The sequence below is a fragment of the Rhinoraja longicauda genome, chromosome 1 (genome assembly GCF_053455715.1).
Source record: "Rhinoraja longicauda isolate Sanriku21f chromosome 1, sRhiLon1.1, whole genome shotgun sequence".
Classification (NCBI taxonomy): Eukaryota; Metazoa; Chordata; class Chondrichthyes; order Rajiformes; family Arhynchobatidae; genus Rhinoraja; species Rhinoraja longicauda.
In genome coordinates this window covers 101,201,706-101,224,200 of record NC_135953.1, presented here as the reverse complement: position 1 = coordinate 101,224,200, position 22,495 = coordinate 101,201,706, and the positions used below count along the sequence as shown (strand labels likewise).

General features: G+C 47.2%; 1 protein-coding gene across 5 annotated transcripts in view; it reads right to left on the bottom strand.

Annotated features, from left to right (window-relative positions):
* fam13a (family with sequence similarity 13 member A) overlaps positions 1–22,495 on the bottom strand; it is a 239,821-nt gene that overhangs the window by 187,853 nt on the left and 29,473 nt on the right. For 3 of the 5 annotated variants that reach the window (XM_078403384.1, XM_078403392.1, XM_078403375.1), the window contains exons 2-3: positions 13,834–13,924; positions 4,436–4,625 (exon numbers count right to left, since the gene is read on the bottom strand). In XM_078403384.1, coding sequence (XP_078259510.1) covers positions 4,436–4,625; positions 13,834–13,860 — 217 coding nt within the window. In that variant the 5' untranslated portion in view covers positions 13,861–13,924. The remainder of the gene's footprint in view (positions 1–4,435; positions 4,626–13,833; positions 13,925–22,495) is intronic. The other 2 variants (XM_078403365.1, XM_078403356.1) reach the window with 1 other exon arrangement.

Here is a 22,495-nt window from a genome sequence, read left to right as displayed (position 1 = left end):
CAGACCTGTCCCAAGAGGTCCTTCTACAGTTGTACCGGGCCCTGGTGAGACCGCACCTGGAGTACTGTGTGCAGTTTTGGTCTCCAAATTTGAGGAAGGATATTCTTGCTATTGAGGGCGTGCAGCGTAGGTTCACAAGGTTAATTCCCGGAATGGCGGGACTGTCGTATGTTGAAAGGCTGGAGCAATTAGGCTTGCACTGGAGTTTAGAAGGATGAGGGGGGATCTTATTGAAACATATAAGATAATTAGGGGATTGGACACATTAGAGGCAGGAAACATGTTCCCAATGTTGGGGGAGTCCAGAACAAGGGGCCACAGTTTAAGAATAAGGGGTAGGTCATTTAGAACAGAGATGAGGAAGAACTTTTTCACAGAGAGTGGTGAAGGTGTGGAATTCTCTGCCTCAGAAGGCAGTGGAGGCCAGTTCGTTGGATGCTTTCAAGAGAGAGCTGGATAGAGCTCTTAAGGATAGCGGAGTGAGGGGGTATGGGGAGAAGGCAGGAACGGGGTACTGATTGAGAGTGATCAGCCATGATCACATTGAATGGCGGTGCTGGCTCGAAGGGCTGAATGGCCTACTCCTGCACCTATTGTCTATTGTCTATTGTCTAATTCAAAACAAGCTGAAAATTTATGGAGCTGTGATCACTATCTCCAAAATGCTTTTCCACCGTAACACCAGTCACCTGGCCAGGCTCACTTCCCACTACAAGGTCCAGTATGGTCCCTCCACGAGTCGGACTATCAACATATTATTTAAGGAAACCTTCTTAAGTACATATTAAGGAAAATCCCAAGGCTTTTTGTACGTGTGTTAAAAACAAGAGGGCGGCCATGGAGAAGGTAGGATCGCTCAAGGGTAAAGGAGGAAATCTATGCTGAGAGTCAGAAGATGTAGGCGATGTACCAAACGACTACTTTACATCTGTATTCACCAAAGAGAAGGACGGAGGACTTGGTACAGCAGGCAGTGAAGAAAGCCAATGCATGTTGGCCTTCATTGTGAGAGGATTTGAGTATAGGAGTAAGGAGCTCCTACTACAATTGTACAGGGCCCTGGTGAGACCGCACCTGGAGTATTGTGTGCAGTTTTGGGTTTTCTCATTTGAGGAAGGACATTATAGCTATTGAGGGAGCACAGCGTAGGTTCACCAGGTTAATGGCGGGACTGACGTATGATGAAAGAATGGGTCGACTGGGTTTGTATTCGCTGGAATTTAGAAGGATGAGAGGGGATGTGCCTGCAAGATTACCTGTTTTTAATTTTTTCCTTATTTTCTTTTTTCCTCTAGGAGTGGACCTCTTCCCGCTCTGCAATTTGCAACTCCTACTTTCTTTTTGCCGATGTTCTCACTCTCTGACTGTTCCCATAGAAGAGATAAACTTTGATACAAACAAAATGCTGGAGTAACCCAACGGGTCAGGCAGCATCTCTGGAGAAAAGGAATAGGTGACATTTTGGTTCGACACCCTTCATCAGACTGATGAAACCGTGTTAATGTGAATCTCAGATCCTGTTGCGGTTCTAAGTACAATAACTTTAGACTTTAGAGATACAGCACGGAAAGAGGCCCTTCGTCCCACTGGGTCCACGCCGACCAGTGACACTATCCTACACATACGAGGGACAATTTACAATTTTACCAAGCCTACAAACCCTGCACGTGTTTGGAGTGTGGGAGAAAACCAGAGCACCCGGGGAAAACCCACGTAGGTCATGGGGGGGAACGTCGAAACTTCGTACAGACAAGCCCCCGTAGTCAGGATCGAACCTGGGTCTCTGGAGCTGTAAGGCAACAACTCTACCGCTGCACCACCATGCCGTCTTGAGGCAATTTGATCCATGATCTTGCGAGTCTCCCCCAAGCCAAGCGAAGGTGCTCAGTAATTGAGAAGACAACCAGAGGTGGGCTAAGTCTGCCCAGCTTTGGAACTGATGGCCCTCCTGGATAATGAGGGAGGGACCCACTGCAGAATTTGCAACAAAGAACCTATAACGAGGTGACAATGATCCCTCTTTTAGTTCCGGTATAAAACAGCCAGACTGCAGATCAACAATGTTGCTGCCAAGCTCATGTGCAATAGAAAATCAATTTCTTTGTGCTTTCATGCTATCATTAGAATTGTCACTGAACATGTATAAATATTGACAGAGGCTGGCAGAAATGACAAATGATTAACAGGGAGACAGTCAGGGGTTTATTACAGATGAGATACAACAAAAACAGCAGTAACAACCTTTTGCTGCTTCATACCTTTAGTTATGATGAGTTCGATCTCAATATGAGCTTCTCATAGACAGATACAGCATGGAAACAGGCCCTTCGGCCCATTGTGTTCATGCCAACCAGCCTATTTATTCACAAAATGCTGGAGTAACTCAGCAGGTCAGGCAGCATCTCAGGAGAGAAGGAATGGGTGACGTTTCGGGTCGAGACCCTTCTTCAGACTGATGTCATGGGGGGGGGGGGACTCATTTACACACTGCAATGGCCAAGTAACAACTGCATCATAACGAGTCCACCCTCAGGACCGTTCCGAACCCCGTCACCACCAACAATGCCTGGCTGCTGGGAAATGCCCGCACCACCAGCTTTGGCCAGAGGAGGGCAGAGGAAGAGGGACGAGCAACTCTGGAGAAAAAGGATGGATGACATTTTGGGTCAGGACCCTTTTTCAAACTCTCTTTAAATTGGTCCTGTCAGTCTGCACATGATAAATATGCCTCTATTCCCTGCACTTCCACGTGCCGATCTAAAGGCCTCTTAAACACCACTATCGTATCTGCCTCCACATTCCCACTCCTGGCAATGCGTTCCAGTTTCCCATCTCTCTCTGTGTAAAGAACTTGCACCACACATCTCTATTAAACTTGCCCCCTCTCACCTCACAGCCATGCCCACTGGTGTAGGACATTTCCACCTTGGGGAAAAGGGTCTGTCTACCCTATCCATGCCTGTCATAATTTTGTACACTTCTGTTAAGTCTCCCCAAAATCTCCGACACTCCAGAGAAGGTCAGTTGAACACCTCTTCCACAATGGGGCGGGAGTGCCAGCACTCCCCAGATAACATCCTGATCAAAGTGTCCACACCTGAGGCTGGGGCTTGGAACCGTGCAATGGCAAGTGGATTCAGAAAGGAGAAATAAATAAACAGAATGACCAAGAGAGTGCAGAATAAAGAGAAGGAAACACATTTAGAGTCATAGAGTCATGCAGCACAGAAACAGGCCCTTCGACCCAACCTGTCCATCCCGACCAAGATGCCCCATCTATGCTGGTCAAAATTTGCCTTCATTTGGACCATATCCCTCTAAACCCTTTCTGTCCACGTACCTGTCCAAGTGACTTGTAAATGTTGTTTCTATACCTCCCTCAACTACCTCCTCTAGCAGCTCGTTCCTTATACCCACCACCCTTTGAGTGAAAATAGTTGTCCCTCAAGTTCCTACTAAATCTTTCCCCTCTCATTTCAAACCTATGTCCTCTGATTCTTGCTTCCCCTACATTGTGGTAAAAACTCTATGCATTCATCCCGTCAATTCCCCTCTTTAGTATATAGACTTATATAAAGCCTCCTGTGCTCCATATCTCACCTTAAACCCATGTCCTCTGGTTGTTGATTCTTTTACCCTGAGTAAAAGACTCTCTGCAATCACCTTCTTAATGTCCCTCATGATTTATTGTATGTACACATCAATTTGTATCACCAAATGAGGGCGGCACAGAGGTGCAGCAATAGAGTTGCTGCTTCACAGCGCCAGACACTCGTGTTCGATCCTTGACTACAGGTCCTGCCAAGTATGGAGTTTGTACGTTCTCCCTGTGACCCCGTGGGTTTACTCCGGGTGGCCCAGTTTCCCATAGACGTGCGGGTTTGTGTGGGTTAATTGGCTTCTGTAAATTGCCCCGAGTGCGTAGGATGCGAAAGTGGGATAATATCGAACAAGTGTGCGGGTGATTGCAGGTCGGTGTGGACTCGGTGGGCCAAAGGGCCTGTTTCCATGCTGTATCTCTAAACTAGACTAAATGCACCGACAGCATCTCTGGAGAAAAAGAATGGGTGACGTTTCAGGTCGGGACCTTCTTCAGACTGATTAGTAAGGGTGTCAGGGCTTATGGGCAGAAGGCAGGAGAATGGGAAAGATAGATCGGCCATGATTGAATGGCGGTGCAGACTTGATGGGCCAAATGGCCTAATTCTGCACCTACAATGTATGAAAGTAGGAAGTGGGGAACTAAGTGAAATGCCGGAGGCGAGAAAAGACCTGGATGGTCAGGCTGCATAACCGACCCATTGAGTTTCTCCATCACTTTGTGCCGAATGGTTCTTTAGCCAATGGAGTACTAATTTTGCAGTGCAGATCTGCTATAACGTTGGTAAGCAATAATGTGGTCTTCTTGACGTTACTGGGCCACCGTACTGCTTACCATGTTGTTGCAAGTATTCCACCATATGCCGCACAGCGCGGGGAATCCCATCATCCATCTGCCCTCTCTGCTGTAGGTCGGAGAGAGGAACGGCAAACACCTTGCCCATGCTGCGGTTCCTCTGCCCGCCGAGGGGCTGGGCCATGATCCTCTTCATGTCTTCCTTCAACTTGACGGCTGCCTTGTTTGGCTGGAAGGAACAGAGGAATGGAGAGCAGTCAACCACGGGCACCTCCATGGCTCAGAGGCCGACAGTCAGCAGGTGTCCCCTCCGCCCCCCCCCCCCCCCCCCCCCACACAGCGATCATGAGGATTAGCGGCAGAGCAGAGAAAATAACACAATCCCCGAGGCTGCTCGAAAGACGGTAGAGAGGCAGTGAGGGAGGCTGGTCCTGTTGCCATTGGGAACACAAGTTAAACATTCACACCCCTTTATTGGAACAGGTGGGAAGTGCTTTGGCAGGCACACAATCAGACCTACGTCAGGCTTCAAGCATGCAAGTTAAAAGTCTCCAAACTAATTGGCTTGACGACCAGGGCGAGTGGGCAGAGTGGGGTGGTCATGACATGAGGCATGGAAACAATATAAATTAGAAGTTACCACATTGCAGCTTATAGAGAGTTATAGAGTCATAGAATCACACAGCGTGGAAACAGGTTCCTCCGCCCAACTTGCCCACACCGACCAAAATATCCCATCTACACTACTCCCACCTGCCTGCATTTGGCCCATTTCCCTCAAAACCAGCCCTCTATCCATGTACCTGGCCAATTGTTTCTTAAACGTTGCAATAGTCCCTACCCCAAGTACCACCTCCGGCAGCTCATTCCATACACCCTCCACTCTTTATGGGGAAAAGGGTGGTGGGTGTCCGGAATGCATTGCCAGTGGAAGCAGGTACGATAGTGGTGTTTAAGAGGCTTTTAGACAGGCACTAGGACGTGCAGGGAATGGATGGATATGGATCCTGTGTGGGCAGATGAGATTAATTTATCTTGGTATCGTGTTCGGCACAGGCGTCGTGAACTGAAGGGCTGTTCCTGTGCTGCACTGTTCTTTGTTCTATGGCTCTGCAGGTTTAAAGGTCGATGTTTCCCTCAAGTATGCTGGCCGAGAGGAACAATGTCCCATGCGGAAAATGACCACAGAAGCAGTGGCGAAGGTTAGGACAGTCGAGTAATGGAGGAGGGACTGTGGGAGCTGCCAGTTCAAGCGGTGGGGGGGGGGTGCGAATGCAGGGTTGGGGGTGGATGAGTGAAGGGAGAGATGGCTCACATTTAACTGGAGGAGGAGGTAGGAAGCCCTAGTGAAGCATCCCATTCACAAACCAGTCATGCATTCATACGTTGTTGGAGCAGAATTAGGCTATTCGATCCATCAAGTCTACCCTGCTATTCAATCATGGCTGATCTATCTTTCCCTCTCAACCCCGTTCTCCTGCCTTCTCCTCATAACCCCTGACACCCTTACTACTCAAGAATTTGTCAATCTCCACCTTAAAAATATGCACTGACTTGGCTTCCACAGCCGTCTGTGGCAATGAATTCCACAGATTCACCACCCTCTGACTAATGAAATTCCTCCTCATCTGCGTTCTAAAGTTACATCCTTTTATTCTGAGGCTTTGGCCTCTGGTCCGAGACTTTCCCACTTGTGGGAACATCTTCGCCACATCCAATCTATCCAGGCTTTTCACTATTCCCATCTCCCAGGGTAGTTGTGGTAATCGTAAAACTATGCTTGTCTCAGGACAGGGCAGCAATGAGTTGTATCACTGCTTGGTTTGGGAGCAGCTTTGTCCAAAACTGCAAGAAATTACAGAGTTATAGATGTAGGCCAGTCCAGATCACAGGCCAGACTCCCCACCATTCACTCCATCTACCTTCACATTACCTCGGAAAAACAGCCAACATAATCGAAGACTTGTCCCACCCTGGTCATTCTTCTTTTCCCTACTCCTGTCTGACAGAGGGTACAGAAGCTTGAAAGCGCCCACCACCAGACTCAGGAAAAGCTTCTTCCTCTCTGTTATCAGGCTTCTGACCGGCCCTTCCATCAGCTAGGGTACTGTCCAATTCACATTTACCCCATTGAGGACATTGGACTTTGTCCAGGGAATAGATGGACTACAATGTTGAAAACTATATTCTGCACTGTATCTGCCTGCCCCTTTGCTCGGTCTATTGTATTTGAGTTTGACTTGATGGTATTTATTTATAGTATATCTGATCTGTTTGGATAGCATGCAAAACAAAGCTTTCTACTGTACCTCAAAACATTTGACAACAGTAAGCCTAAATCTAAAATCTTTACTCTGGACATTTGTACTTTGCCTGTGGAACTGATGCTCTACATTACTGAGAAGTACATTTTGCACTCTACAGCTTTCCCTTTGCTCTATCTATGGTACTTGAGTTTGACTGAGAGTCATAGAGTCATAGAGCGATACAGTGTGGAAACAGACCTTTCATCCCATCTTGCCCACTCCGACCACATGCCCCATGTACACCTCCCACCTCTCCACGTTTGGTCCACATCCCTCTAAACCATGTATCTATCCAAATGTTTCCTAACATTGCAATAGTACTGGCCTCAACTACCTCCTCTGGCAGCTCATTCCCTCCACTTACCACCCTTTGTGCAAAAGAGATATTTCTCAGGTTACAATTAAATCTTTCCCCCCTCACCTTAAACCTACAATTAACGTAATTGTATTTGTATCTAGTAATATCTGATCTGTGGATAGCATGCAAACTAAAGCTTTTCACTGTACTTTGGCATGTGACAATAATAAACCCAATCCTAAAACAATGGTACTCCCAATGGGAGGTCTTGCCTGACAAATTTGTTGGAATTCCTTGAAGAATTAAATAGCATGACAGACAAAGGAGAGCCAGTATTTGTTGTTTACCTAGATTTTCAGAAACCCTTTGATAAGGTGCCACACGTGAGACTACTAAGGACGATGAGAGCCCATGGTATCAAAGGGCAGATACTAGCATGGATAGCAGGTTGGCTGGATGGCAGAAGGCAAAGAGTGGCAATAAAGGGGGCACATTCTGATTTGCTGCCAGTGACTAGCGGAGTTCCGCAGGGTCAGGTGATGGGCCCACTTCTCTTCACGTTGTATATTAATGATTTGGATTTTATGGGCTTTGTGGCCAAGTTTGCAGATGATATGAAAATAGGTGGAAGGGCAGGTAGTGTAGAGAAAGCAGGGACTCTGCAGAAGGACCCGGACAGGTTGGAAGAATGGGCAGAGAAGTGGCAGATGGAATATAGTGTAGCAAAGTGTTTTGTGTGATGGTCTGAGCCAGCACCTTATAGAGCCTCACCATTACATCTAACATCCCTGCTTTAGTGTCCATCTCAATATCAACACTAGTCCCACCTGCCTGCATTTGGCCCATATCCCTCTCACTTTATCGTCTGACTGCATTTGGGAGGTTTATTCAAATAAAAATCCTTCATGTACCATGCAGTCTTTGGGTTTGGGGTAGAGGTTTAGGTTTTATTATTGTCACGTGTACATTATTCCCTTTATCTTGCATCTGTGGACAGCTTGATTGTAATCATGTACAGATTGATAATCATGTAATTTTGTGTGCTAACCAATCAGTCTTTCTGCTGACTGATTAGCACACAAAAATACTTTTCACTGTACCTCGGTACACGTGACAATAAACTAAACTAACGTTGGTTGGGGTGGGCAGGTTGGGCCGAAAGGCCTGTTTCCAAGCTCTATGACTCTATGAGAGCTTTGCTTTTCCAAGTTGCAACAAACAGGCGTGAGCATGCAGTCTAAGTTTCAAGGCAAGAGCCAGATTTAGTTCCTCCGCTGGGATGAAAGCCGGAGGCACACTAGGAGGGGTTCAGGACTTCTAAGGTGTTACCTGGACAACAGCCAAGTTTCCCATTCTTGGTGGGAGGTTGATTCATTCATGGCTGAAGAAAGGCAGAGGAGGAAGGGGAGGAGCTCAGATCTTTCATGGCCACCAGCCAGTTCCCCAGTCTCAGTGGGAGGTCGACTCTCAAAGTGGCCGGGTTCCTCACTAAGTGAGACTGAGGCCCTGTCCTCAGCACTCAAGTATCTGTGTAGGGGATATCCTGTCTGTTTAGAGACCATGCAATGCAAAGCTTTTCATTGTACCTAGGTACACGTGACAATAATAAACCTTAACCTGAACATAAACCAAAGCTAAACCATGACGACAAACCTTCTGTGATCTGCTCACAACTAGAGACCAGTCCTGCACTACTCTCTATCTCATTGGAGACTCTCGGACTATCTTTGATCGAACTTCATGGGCTTTATGTTGCAACAATAGTCACGTTATTCCCTCTATCTTGTATCTGTACACTGTGGATGGCTCAATTGTAATCATGTACAGTCTTTCCGCTGACTGGTTAGCACGCAACAAAAAGCTTTTTCACTCTACCTCAGTGCACATGACAATAAATTCAACTAAACTCAAATTCACCCTTTGGCAGGGAGTACCCTCCCAGGTACCATCCAGCAGGAGCAGGCATTGTTGCCAGTGCTGATCTCAGGCTTCTCTAGCCTGCTGGAAGGCCCGCGATACAACCAGATGATCATGTGCAGGCAGAGGAGATCAGTTTAACTTGACATCATGTTCGGCATGGGCATTGTGGGCTGAAGGGCCTGTTCTCATGCTGTACTTTCGACTTTAGAGACACAGCACGGAAACAGGCCCTTCGGCCTAGGTACAATGAAAAGCTTGGTTTTGCATGCTCTCTAAACAGATCAGATATACCATACATGGATACAATCAGTTCAAACTTAAGTACAATAGATAGAGTAAATGGCAAGAAAGAGAACACAGGCATTGGTGAACATCAGTTCCTTAGACAAAATCCAACATCGAAGTGATGAGGTAGCAGTGAATTGGACAGTACCCCAGCTTATGGAAGGACTGTTCGAAGTCTGATAACAGAGGGGAAGATGTTATCCCTGAGTCTGGTGGTGTGCGCTTTCAGGCTTTCTGTACCTTCTGCCGGAAGGGAGGAGGCAGAAGAAGGAATGACCAGGTTGGGACAAATCTTTGATGATGTTGTCTCCTTTCCTGAGGCAGCGGGAAGTGTTGATGGAGTTAATGTTGTGAAGTCTGTTCTGTGTGATGGACAGGGCCACATCTACAATTCTCGGCAATTTCTTGCGATCTTGGGCAGAGCTGTTCCCAAACCAAGCTGTGACGCAGCCTGACATGTGCACTTTCCGTGGTGTATCTGTGATGGGCAGTGGCTTTACAGCTCACAGCATGGATGGCCAAACTAATCTATCCAGACAAATTGAATTCAATCAGCCTGATAGGCTTGTAAAGTTGAAAAGTGGGCCATTTGGCCCATCATTCTCGTGCCCGTTCCTTAAAACTGTGGTTTCGTTACTTCCCCTATTCTGCTCTTTTCCCCGTAGAAATTTTTCCAATCCAAACACTTATCAAATTCCCTCTTGAAAGTTTTTAGTTAAATCTGGTCTCACTCTCCTGACAAACTGTGCATTCTGGGTTATAACTGGCTGTTTAGAAAAAAACATTCTCCTCATCTCCCAATCTTTCTGCCAAAAGAAACAATTCCTATCCATCTGCTTCATCGGAATGTTATGTAACATTTAACAGCTTTGTTAACCTCCTCTGCTCCAAAGAGAACCATCCCGGCCTCTCTCATCCATCCACAACACTGAAGCCCCTCGTCAAAAAATATGATAATTGCAACATTCTGAAATAACTAACCGTATTACTGAAAATAATAAGCAGTGGCAGACCTAAACTATCCAAAAATAGTTTTTCTTCCCAACTGTCCTCCCTCGCCCGTCTCACCCCAGGCTCTCTCTTCTCCCTTCTCTCATCAGACAGGAGGTACAGAAGTGTGAAAACTAACACCTCCAGATTCAGGGACAGCTTCTTCCCAGCTGTTATCAGACAACTGAACCATCCTATCACCAACTAGAGAGCGGTCTTGAGCTACCATCTATCTCAGAGACCTTGGATATCTTTAATCGGACTTTACTGGACTTTATCTTGCACTATACATTATTCCCGTTATCCGGTATCTGTACACTGTGGGAGGCCTGATTGTAATCATACATAGATTTTCTGCTGACTGCTTAGCACGCAACAAAAAAGCTTTTCACTAAACCTTAGTACACGCGACAATAAAGTAAATTAATATTAAATCTGTTTACATTTCTCCAGACAGTTCTGACATTATTAACTAGACAGAAGCCCAGCATTCCTCTCCAGAGATTCTATCTAATTTCCAAGATTCTCTTTCATTTTGGATTTTCAGCAACTTCCGTTTTCTCAAACTTCCAGCATTTATATATTTTTCCCTTTCCAAAGACTCTCAGTGACCTCCCCTCAGTTAATTCCAGCAGGCCTGATAATGACACCAAAAGTAATTGTCGTAGGGACAATCCTACCCCACACATCCCCGCTTCCTCTTTGACTAAAACACACATTTATCTCCTGACTTTTCCAATCCTGAAGAACCAAAGGAATGGTAACTGTTTCTCTCTCCACAGAAGTCGCCAGACCCTCTGAATATCTACAGAAATCCTGACACCTCCCCACCCCCCTTTCCAATGCCTTTCCTGGACTTGTACACATTTCCCCCCTCTCCTTCCCTTTCCACCTACATTACTTCCTCGAGCTTCATAATTCGCAACTCTTCTATCCTTTAAACACATTTTTTGTCTTTTCGTCTCTGTCCATCTATCGGCCTATCCAACACCCCCCTTCCCTCACTTGTATCCACCTATCACTTCAGTCTGAAGAAGGGTGCCGACTCAAAAAATCACCTATCCATGTACTCCAGAGATGCTGCCTGACCTGCTGAGATACCCCAGCACTTTGAGTCCTTCTTTGCAAAAAAGCATCTGCAGTTCCTTCTTTCGCCAGCTATCACTCGCCAGGATTGGTCCTATCTCTCCTCTTCCAGCTTTCTTCCCCACTCCCTGCACCACAATCAGTCTGAAAAAAGGTCCAAACCTGAAACGTCACCTATCCATGTCCTCCAGAGACGCTGCCTGTCCTGCTGAGTCACTCCAGCACATAGTGTTTTTTTTGTAAACCAGCACCTGCAGTTCCTTGTGTCACCAGATTTTCTGTTTTTATTTCAGATTTGAAACGCTGGCTGTTTTACTTTCAATGAAGAATGCACAGCTTGTGCCACTTTGCTGCACCAACTATGCACCAACTATGCACCTCTCGATGGTGTGGCACATTGGAAACTACATCCTTTACTCAGCAAAGCATCCCAAGGCATGTCACTGGAGCATTAACAAGCAAAACTGGACACTGAATTCACTGGGGAGATAACTGGACAGATGACAGGGCAGTAGAGTGTTGCAACGGTAGAGTTGTTGCCTTACAGCGACGGAGAGCCAGGCTCGATCCTGACCTCGGGTGGTGTCTCTACAGAGTTTGTACGTTCTCCCTGTGACCGCGGGGGTTTTCTCCAGGTGCTCCGGTTTCCTCCCACATTCCAAAGACGTGCAGGTTTATAGGTTAATTGCCTCCTGTAAACCGTCCCAAGTGTGTAGGGTAATGTTAGTGTACGGGAGATTGTTGGTCGGTGCAGACTCGGTGGGACGAAGGGCCTGTTTCCACGCTGTATCTCTAAACTAAACTACATTTCAAGGGGCCATGGCATGGCTTTAGACAGTCCAATTGCCAGGTCACAATCACAACGCTCCCATTTGTACCGATCTAACTTCGCACAAAGGGGAAAAATTGATGTTTTCTTCAACACCATTCGCCACACCCCGCCAACCGACCTTGACATGCTTTTGCAACAAAGGCGGTCTCTCCATTTCCATAGCTTCAACGGCCCCCCCGAGATATTGTCTTTAAGAGGGGAAAACAGAGCTGATTCTCCTGCCTGTTCCCAGGGGTCACCGGCCTCTCTTCACCTCTCCTCCAGCCCTCGGGTGACAGACTCAGTGGAGTATCGAGAATCCTCCGACTGACTGCCTTGGTTCTCAGCCATTCAGCTGCCAAGGTATCTGTACACTGTACACGGCACGGTTTTAATCACATTGTCTTTCCGCTGACTGGTTAGCACGCAACAAAAGCTTTTCACTGTACCTCACTCAGTACACGTGACAATAAACTGAACATAATCCTTTTCTCAATAGACATCCAGGAACTATCAATGAAGTTTGGTCACTCGAGGAGTTGGGTGGGTGGCACTCATGGAGAATGTCAGGGACAGTAATCTAAAACATGGACTACCTCTGCTGTGTGCTTCTCCTAACCATTCTCAGATCCCTTATTCTCTTGTCCCTTCCAACTTTTAGTTTAGTTTAGTTTAGAGATACCTGCCCTTCTGCCCACCGACCAACTGACCAGCGATCCCTGTACACTAGCACTATCCTCCACACACTAGGGACAATTTATAATTTCACCAAAACCATTAGCCTGCAAACCTGTATATCTTTGGAGTGTGGGAGGAAACTGGAGATCTCGGAGAAAACCCATGCAGGTCACGGGGAGAACGTACAAACTCTGTACAGATAAGCACCTGTAGTCAGGATCGAACCTGGGTCCTAACTTGATTTTTAATCGAGTTATATGGAAACAGGCCCTTCGGCCCAACTTATCCATTTCGACCAAGATGCCCCATCTAAGCTAGTCCCACTTGTTCGCTTCTGACTCATATCCCTCTAAACCTTTCCTATCCTATCCATGTACCATGTACAAGAACTTCACCGCGGTTAGCCATACCAAGAACCACACTCTGGAATATTCTCTGTAAACCTTTCCACCTATCCCTTGCTCAAAAACCCACCTCTTTGAGTGAGCTTTTGAACACCTACCCCAGGGAAGCATGTAAAATTATGAGAGGCATAGATAGGGTAGACAGTTAGAACCTTTATCCCCAGGCTTGAAATGTTCAACATTAGAAGGCATTACTCTCGGGTGAGAGGGGGGGGGGGAAGTTTAATGGAGATGCTCAGGGCCAGGTTTCTTTTACACAGAGAGTGGTGGAGTTTAAGAGCTTGTAGGTAGGCACATGGAAGTGCAGGGAGTGGAGGGGTATGGATCATGTACGGGCAGATAAGATCAGTTTAAATGTGTAACAAGTTAAGCACAGGCATTACGGGCCAAAGGGCCCGTTCCTGTTCTGTGTTCTACAACTTGCCTGGCGTCCTGCTCTTGCCCCACATACTCTTTGACGTTTCCTCAACGAGAACTGCGTTTGCTGCACTGAGATTTGAAATGAAAACGTTTAACCACAGCTACTACTCAGCGCTGGGGAGTGAAAGGCTGGGGCTTCTCGCAGTGCAAGGGGATGCCGGGGATAAACAGCAGCTGCAGCCGAAACTCTGCAACAGAGTTTACAGAGCTGCTAAACACAATGTGACTCCTGTACTCACACAGACAGTGATCGCTCCTGCTCCCATTTTCCAGGAAATGCTTCCAAGGAGAACTCGATCAACTGGAGATGGACAAATCCATGCAGCGGAGCTGGAAGGAGGCAAGGAATTTGGCGATCAGGGTCAGTTGAGCTGTAACGATGGCGATCGCCAGACACACACACACACACACACAGAAAAAAAGGCCTCTGGGCTTCTGAAAACTTGCCGAACTTTTTAAGCGCGTCAAATCCTTCCCTTTAACAGTCCCCGGCAGCCAGTATCCAAACAACACAGGCACGCTCAGAGATCTGCTGCTCCCGGGATGGAAATATGATCCAACATTAGTCACTGCCAGCCTGACATCAGGTCACATGATCAGGCAGGAATTGTTTCTTCCTTCATACCCCTCACCCGCAAAGCAAAAATTCCTCAACCTGTTCAGCAGACGGGATAGTTTTTGACTGAGAAAGTTCCCCCAGGATCTAGACTCAACATATCCTCCCTCTCAATCCCCAAGCCTTGCTAGTTTTAGATGTAGGAAGCTATAGTTTAATACTAAGGGATACTGTGTTAGGGCTGTACTAAGGATACTGAGCTATAGGAAGAGGTTGACTGAGAGGTTGATAGGTTTATTTTACCTTTTCATAGCTCTAGTTTCCCTCTCCTTTGACTCTCAGTCTGTACAAGAGTCTCAACCCAAAACATCACCTATTCCTTTTCTCCACAGATGCTGCCTGGCCCGGTGAGTTACTCCAGCAATTTTAATCTATCTTCGGTGTAAACCAATTTCCTCTTACAATGGACATTCACCTCTGCGAATGGACATTGGCCACTGTGAATGGACATCCATCTATCCGAGGTTACTAGACCACCACAGTGCCGCATCTACACTAGTGTACACTAGTCCTGGCTGCCTGCATTTGGCCCATATCCCTCTTCTCCTGTCCTATCCATGTACCTGTCCAAATGTTTCCTAAGCATTGTGATAGTACCTGCCTCAACTACCTCCTCCAGCATCTCACTCTATATACCTTTCACCCTTTGTGTAAAAATATAAGTTGCCCCTCAGGTTCCTATTACATTTTCCCCCCCTCACCTAAAAACCTATGCCTTCTGACTCTTGATTCCCCTACTCTGGGAGAAGGCAGGAGAAAGGAGTTGAGAGTGAAAGATAGATCAGCCATGATCAAATGGTGCAGCAGACTCGGTGGGCTGAATGGCCTAATTCTGTTCCTATGTCTTGTAGACAATAGACAATAGGTGCAGGAGTAGGCCATTCGACCCTTCGAGCCAGCACCACCATTCAATTTGATCATGGCTGATCATTCTCAATCAGTACCCCGTTCCTGCCTTCTCCCCATACCCCCTGACTCCGCTATCTTTAAGAGCTCTATCTAACTCTCTCTTAAATGCATTGAGAATTGGCCTCCACTGCCTTCTGAGGCAGAGAATTCCACAGATTTACAACTCTCTGACTGAAAAGGTTTTTCCTCATCTCCGTTCTAAATGGCTTACCCCTTATTCTTAAACTGTGGCCCCTGGTTCTGGACTCCCCCGACATTGGGAACATGTTTCCTGCCTCTAACGTGTCCAAGACCGTAATAATTTTATATGTTTCAATAAAATCCCCTCTCATCCTTCTAAATTCCAGTGTATACAAGCCTAATCACTCCAGTCTTTCAACATATGACAGTCCCGCCATTCCGGGAATTAACCTAGTAAACCTACGCTGAGTGCCCTCAATAGCAAGAATATCCTTCCTCAAATGTGGAGACCAAAACTGCACACAGTACTCCAGGTGCGGTCTCACTAGGGCCCTGTACAACTGCAGAAGGACCTCTTTGCTCCTATACTCAACTCCTCTTGCTATGAAGGCCAACATTCCATTGGCTTTCTTCACTGCCTTCTGTACTTGCATGCTTCCTTTCGGTGACTGATGCACTAGGACACCCAGATCTCGTTATACGTCCCCTTTTCCTAACTTGACACCATTCAGATAATAATCTGCCTTACTATTCTTACCACCAAAGTAGATAACCTCACTCTTATCCACATTAAACTGCAGTTGCCATGCATCCGCCCACTCACACAACCTGTCCAAGTCACCCTGCAACCTCATAGCATCTTCCTCACAGTTCACACAGCCACCCAGCTTTGTATCATCTGCAAATTTGCTAATGCTACTTTTAATCCCTTCATCCAAGTCATTGTAATATTGTAAATAGCTGGGGTCCCAGCACCGAGCCTTGCGGTACCCCACTGGTCACTGCCTGCCATTCTGAAAGGGACCCATTTATCCCCACTCTTTGCTTTCTTTCTGCCAACCAATTTTCTATCCATGTCAGTACCCTACCCCCAATAACATGTGCTCTAATTTTGCCCACTAATCTCCTATGTGGGACCTTGTCTTATGGTCTAAATGGTGTTTATAATATTGGACAGAGAATTTACACTATCCTCAAAAAATACTGAGATCTTTTACATATGCCCGAGTGGGCAGATGAGTCTTTCATTTTACATCTCATTCAAATGCAAAAGGCAGCAATCAACAGTGCAGCCACCTTAACATTACAATGGTGAACATGCTGGACAATTGAACTCATTTGTGTTGAAAGGAAGTCCACTTGATTAAGGTGACAATAGACAATAGGTGCAGGAGGAGGCCATTCGGCCCTTCAAGCCAGCACCGCCATTCAATGTGATCATGGCTGATCATTCTCAATCAGTACCCCGTTCCTGCCTCCTCCCCATACCCCCTGACTCCGCCATCCTTAAGAGCTCTATCCAGCTCTCTCTTGAATGTATTCATAGAATTGGCCTCCACTGCCTTCTGAGGCAGAGAATTCCACAGATTCACAACTCTCTGACTGAAAAAGTTTTTCCTCATCTCAGTTCTAAATGGCCTACCCCTTATTCTTAAACTGTGGCCCCAGTGAAATGTTCCCACTGAACTGTAGGTGATGTTTGCATTGAAGATAGACACAAAATGCTGGAGTAACTCAGCGGGACAGGCAGCATCTCTGGCGAAGGAATAGGTGATGTTTCGGGTTGAGACCCTTCTTCAGACTGAGAGTCAGGGGAGAGGGAGAACAGAGATATGGAAGGGTAAGGTCTAAAAACGACTGATCAAACCAGATGCTGATCAAGGAAATGTAGAATGGTTCACTGTTAGCTGAGAGGAAGGTGACAAAGAGGCATACAAACAGTAAAATGAATCAGGAGGACAGTGAAACTAGTCGGAGAACTCGGGTGGGGGAGGGACTGAGAGAGAGGGATAGCAAGGGTTACTTGAAGTTACAGAAATCAATATTCATACTGCTGGGTTGTAAGCTGTCCAAGTGAAATATTTGCAAATATGTGACCAGATTGATCCCTGGGATGGCGGGACTTTCATATGAGGAAAGACTGGATAGACTGGGCTTGTACTCGCTGGAATTTAGAAGACTGAGGGGGGATCTTATAGAAACATATAAAATTCTTAAGGGGTTGGAGAGGCTAGATGCGGGAAGATTGTTCCCAATGTTGGGGGAGTCCAGAACCAGGGGTCACAGCATAAGGATAAAGGGGAAGTCTTTTAGGACCGAGATGAGAAAACATTTCTTCACACAGAGAGTGGTCTGTGGAATTCTCTGCCACAGAAGGTAGTTGAGGCCAGTTCATTGGCTATATTTAAGAGGGAGTTAGATGTGGCCCTTTTTGCTAAAGGGATCAGGGGGTATGGAGAGAAGGCAGGTACAGGCTACTGAGCTGGATGATCAGCCATGATCATATTGAATGGCGGTGCAGGCTCGAAGGGCCGAATGGCCTACTCATGCACCTATTTTCTATGTTTCTATGTTTCTATGTTTCTGCTCAAGCCCCATTGTGATTGCAAATGGGTTCATCCATCAACGTTGTGCTTCCTCTCATGGTCACACTCTCATGGCAGAGACCTGCCAGTGACTTGAGATAACTCAGTCATCATGGAAACACAAAAATGACACACAGTGTTGGAGTAACTCAGTGGGTCAGGCAGTATCTATGGAGGACAGTTCCGGTCGGGACCCTTCTTCTGATACTCTTTAGGGCCACACAATGGTGCAGCAGTAGAGTTGCTGCCTTACAGCGCCAGAGACCAGCTTTGATCCTGACTATGGGTGCTGTCTGCATGGTGTTTGCATGTTCTCCCTGTGATCGCGTGGGTTTTCTCGGGGTGCTCCGTTTCCTCCCACACTCCAATGACATACAGGTTTGGAGGTTAATTGGCTTTGATAAAATTGTAAATTTTCCCTAGTGTGTTAGATAGTGCAAGTGTAGAGATGATTGCTGATTGGTGCAGACTCGGTGGGCCTGTTTCCACGCTGTATCTCTAAAGTCTAAAGTTCTGGCCCAAAACATCACCCACCCACGTTCTCCAGAGATGCTACCTGACCCGCTGAGTTACTCCAGTACTTTGTGCCTTTCTTTGTAAAGCAAGAGTCAAGAGAAAGTCAAGAGTTTTATTATCATGTGCCCCAAAGCAAAACAATGAAATTCTTACTTGCATCTGTAGTACCTCGTATCTACAAACACAAGCACAACCTTGCTAGTGCAAATGTTGTCAAGTATAGATATAAAGCATGGAAATTAGAGTCCACGTTAACCATCAAACATCCATTTACAAATCCTACGCTAATCCAATTTTGTTCACCCCATATCCTTTCAAGGAATCAACTACCCCTCCACATTCTACTACTCACCTACATATTCAGGGCAAAGTACAGTGGCTAATTTACCAGCACATGTTTGGGAGTTACAGGGAAAAGTTACAAACTCCACACAAGCAATACCCAAGGTCAGAATTGAACCTGGACTACTGAGATGTAAGGCAGTAGTTGCATATGCTGGGCCACTGTACCGTCTGTGGTAAAAGGAGTCAGCAACGTCGTAACGAAGAATGGTCCCAACTTGAAAAGCTGCATGTTTAGTCACTCTACAGATGCTGCCTGACCCGCTGAGATCCTCCAGCACTTTGTGTTTTGCTCAAGACTCACAGGGATACGAACCAAACATGGTTGAGAAGTGAGACTAATGCAGATGGGACATCTTGGTCGGCATGGGCAAGTTGGGCCAAAAGGCCTGTTTCCATGCAGTATGACTTTTTGCCTCTTTTGATTTTAGATGTACAGCGTGGAAACAGCCCCTTTGGCCAACCGAGACCGCGCCAACCAGCAATCACCTCGTACACTAGCACTATCCTACACACAGGGACAAATTTCCATTTTTTTTACCAAAGCCAATTAACCTACAAACCTGTACGTTTTTGGAGTGTGGGAGGAAACCGGAGCACCCAGAGAAAACCCACGCGGTCACATGGAGAATATACAAACTCCATACAAACAGCACCCATAGTCATGATTGAACCCGGGTCTCTGGCGCTGTACGGCAGCAACTCTACCGCCGCGCCACTGTTCCACTCCCCACTCCAGTAGCTGTAGTTCCTTGCGTCGTTCAATGTAATTAAGATGTTTCACCAGTTTTGGCAAGGTTTCCACACTTGGCTCTCCACCCAGTTTCCCGGCCCTTCTGAATGAAAGCTCTACTTGTTCAGTGATCGGCAACATACCTGCCCCCTACTGGCCTCATAAATACCTCATGACGTCAGGGGCACTTCCTTTTCAGAAGACGGGAGGGTAGTAGGGATTACTCAGCGCCTACACCTGCGGCAGCCAGTCTGCTTTTTTCCAACTATTTGAGTTCAGTTTTGTTTAGAGTTGCAGCGTGGAAACTGGTCCTTCAGCCAACTGAGTTCGGGCCGCCCATCGATCATCCATGCACTGGTTCTGTTTTATCCCACTTTCTCATCCACTCCTGACACACAAGCGGCAATTTTGCAGAGGCCAATTAATTCACCAACCTGTACGGCTTTGGGGTGTGTGGTAAAGATGACAGGCGCTCTGTGAGGCTTTAATAGCGAGAACATTCATTAGTTTGGGGGCAGCACAGTAGCACAGCGGTCGAGTTGCTGCCTCACGGCGCCAGAGACAAGGGTTAAATTCTGGCCTCAGGTGCCGTATGTGTGGAATTTGCACGTTCTCCCTGTGACCACATGGGTTTCCTTCGGGTGCTCCAGTCTCTTCCCACATCCCAAAGACATGCGGGTTTGTAGGTTACTTGCCCTCCATAAATTACCTCAGACCTATAAATAAGTTATTTTATGCGGCAAATGGAAAAATGATACGTTCAAACCACAAAACAACTGCGTTGTGTTGATCGCTGGAATCCTTCCCCTCCATTCATCTAATCCCTAGGCTGTAGCCACCCGAAGTGATTTCTCCCCCCCCCCCCAACCCCCCCAACCCGAAATGTGGTTTACAATTACGAAACTTAATCCTTTCTGTTTTCATCATAGTAAAGCATTGCGTTAATATAGTTCCACAAATCTACTTCTCATTGCATAATCCACCCCATGGGGGAATTAAACGGAAATATAAGAACAACAGAAATACAAAAAGCACAAACTGTTTGGTCCCAAACCCACTCGCATTTCATATTCCCTCTCTGTCCCCTGAACTCTTGTTCGCTAAAGTGCAAATGTCTACTGAAGGACACAAAGTGCTGGAGTAACTCAGCAGGTCAGACGGCATCTCTGGCAAACATGGATAGGTGACATTTCAGGTCGAGTCCGTTCTTAAGTCTACCGATGTCAGTCGTGAAAATATTCACCAAACAGCTCAGTTTGAAGAAGGATCTCAACCCGAAATTACTTTTGTTTTAGTTTAGTTTTGAGATGCAGTGTGGAAGCAGGCCCCTCGGCCCAGTGTGTCCACGCTGACCAGTGATCATTCGTACACTAGTTCTATCGTCCAATTTACAGAAGCGAATTGATCTGCAAACCTGCACATCTTTGGAATGTGGGAGGAAACTGGGGCGCCCGGAGAAAACCCACGCAGTCACCTGGGAGAACATACAAACTGTACATTCAGCACCCGTGGTCAGGATTGAACACAGGTCCCTGGCGCTGTAAGGCAGCAACTCTACCGCTGTGCCACCGTGACAGATAGGATGGTGGCATTTAAGAGACTTGTGGATAGTCACGTGGATCTGCAGGGAATGGAGGGATATGGAATTTGAGGATAAGCACTGATGCAGCAACTCTTCCGCTGTGCCGCCGTGCTGCCTTGTCAGTTGTTGATTCCCTCTGCAGATCGGCACAAAATGCTGGAGTAACTCAGCGGGTCAGACAGGATCCATGGAGAAAAGGAATAGGTGACGTTTCGAGTCGAGAACCTTCTTCAGACTGAGTGTCGGAAGGGAGAAAGGGAAACGAAAGAAACGAGAGAGTTTGGAAACTGAAGGCTCAGAACGCCATAGAACTGTACAGCGCATGGACAGGCCCAGTGACCAGTGCATCTGCTGAGCATGATGCCAACACTCATCCTCATATGCCTGCACAAATCCCATATCCCTCCATTCCCTGCAAATCCACATGACTATCCACAAGTCTCTTAAATGCCACCATCCTAACTGTCTTAAGAGAGAGAGAGGGGAGAGAGAGGGTGGAGAGAGAGAGGGGTGGAGAGAGAGGGGGGAGAGAAAGGAGGGGGGAGAGAGAGAGGGGGGGAGAGAGAGGGGTGAGAAAGAGGGGGGGAGAGAGAGGGAGGGAGAGGGGGGGGAGAGAGAGGGGGGAGAGAGAGGGGGGGGAGAGAGGGGGGGGAGAGAGGGGGGGGAGAGAGGGGGGGGAGAGAGGGGGGGAGAGGGGGGAAAGAGAGGGGGAGAGAGAGAGGGGAGAGAGAAGGGGGGAGAGAGAGGGGGAGCGAGAGGGGGAGCGAGAGGGGGAGCGAGAGGGGGAGAGAGAGAGGGGGGAGAGAGAGGGGGGAGAGAGAGAGGGGGGAGAGGGGGTGGAGAGAGAGGGAGAGAGAGGGGGGAGAGAGAGCGAGGGGGGGGAGAGAGAGAGGGGTGAGAGAGAGAGAGGGGAGAGAGAGAGGGAGAGAGAGAGAGGGAGAGAGAGGGGAGAGAGAGGGGGGGAGAGTGGGGGTGGGGAGTGGGGGGGAGAGAGGGAGGGGAGAGAGAGGTGGGGAGAGAGTGGTGGGGAGAGAGTGGTGGGGAGAGAGTGGTGGGGAGAGAGTGGTGGGGAGAGAGTGGTGGGGAGAGAGAGGGGGGTGAGAGAGAGGGGTGTAGAGGGAGAGGGAGATAATGATCTAACAACTCAACTGGGTTACCTTGCAAATTGTTCTGGAATAGAGTGGTGATTCCAGGAGCAGCTCTTTTCTGTAAAAGTTCACATTGTAGCCCCACGCTCATAATCCTTGTGACAATGTTGCAAAATAAGTAGTTTTTGTTCATCTTTTAATTGAGTTTAGTTTAGTTTAGAGATACTGTACATCGTGAAAACAGGCCCCTCAGCCCACACTGACCAATGATCACCCCGTACACTAGGGGCAATTTACTGAAGCTAATTATCTTACAAACCGCAAGTCTTTGGAATGTGGAAGGAAACCTAAGTTCACTAGGTTAATTCCCGGGATGGCGGGACTGTCGTATGTTGAAAGAATGGAGCGACTGGGCTTGGATACACTGGAATTTAGAAGGTCCCGCCCCCCTGACATCAGTCTGAAGAAGGGTCTCGACCCGAAACGTCACCCATTCCTTCTTCTCCTGAGATGCTGCCTGACCTGCTGAGTTACTCCAGCATTTTGTGAAATAAATACCTGGAATTTAG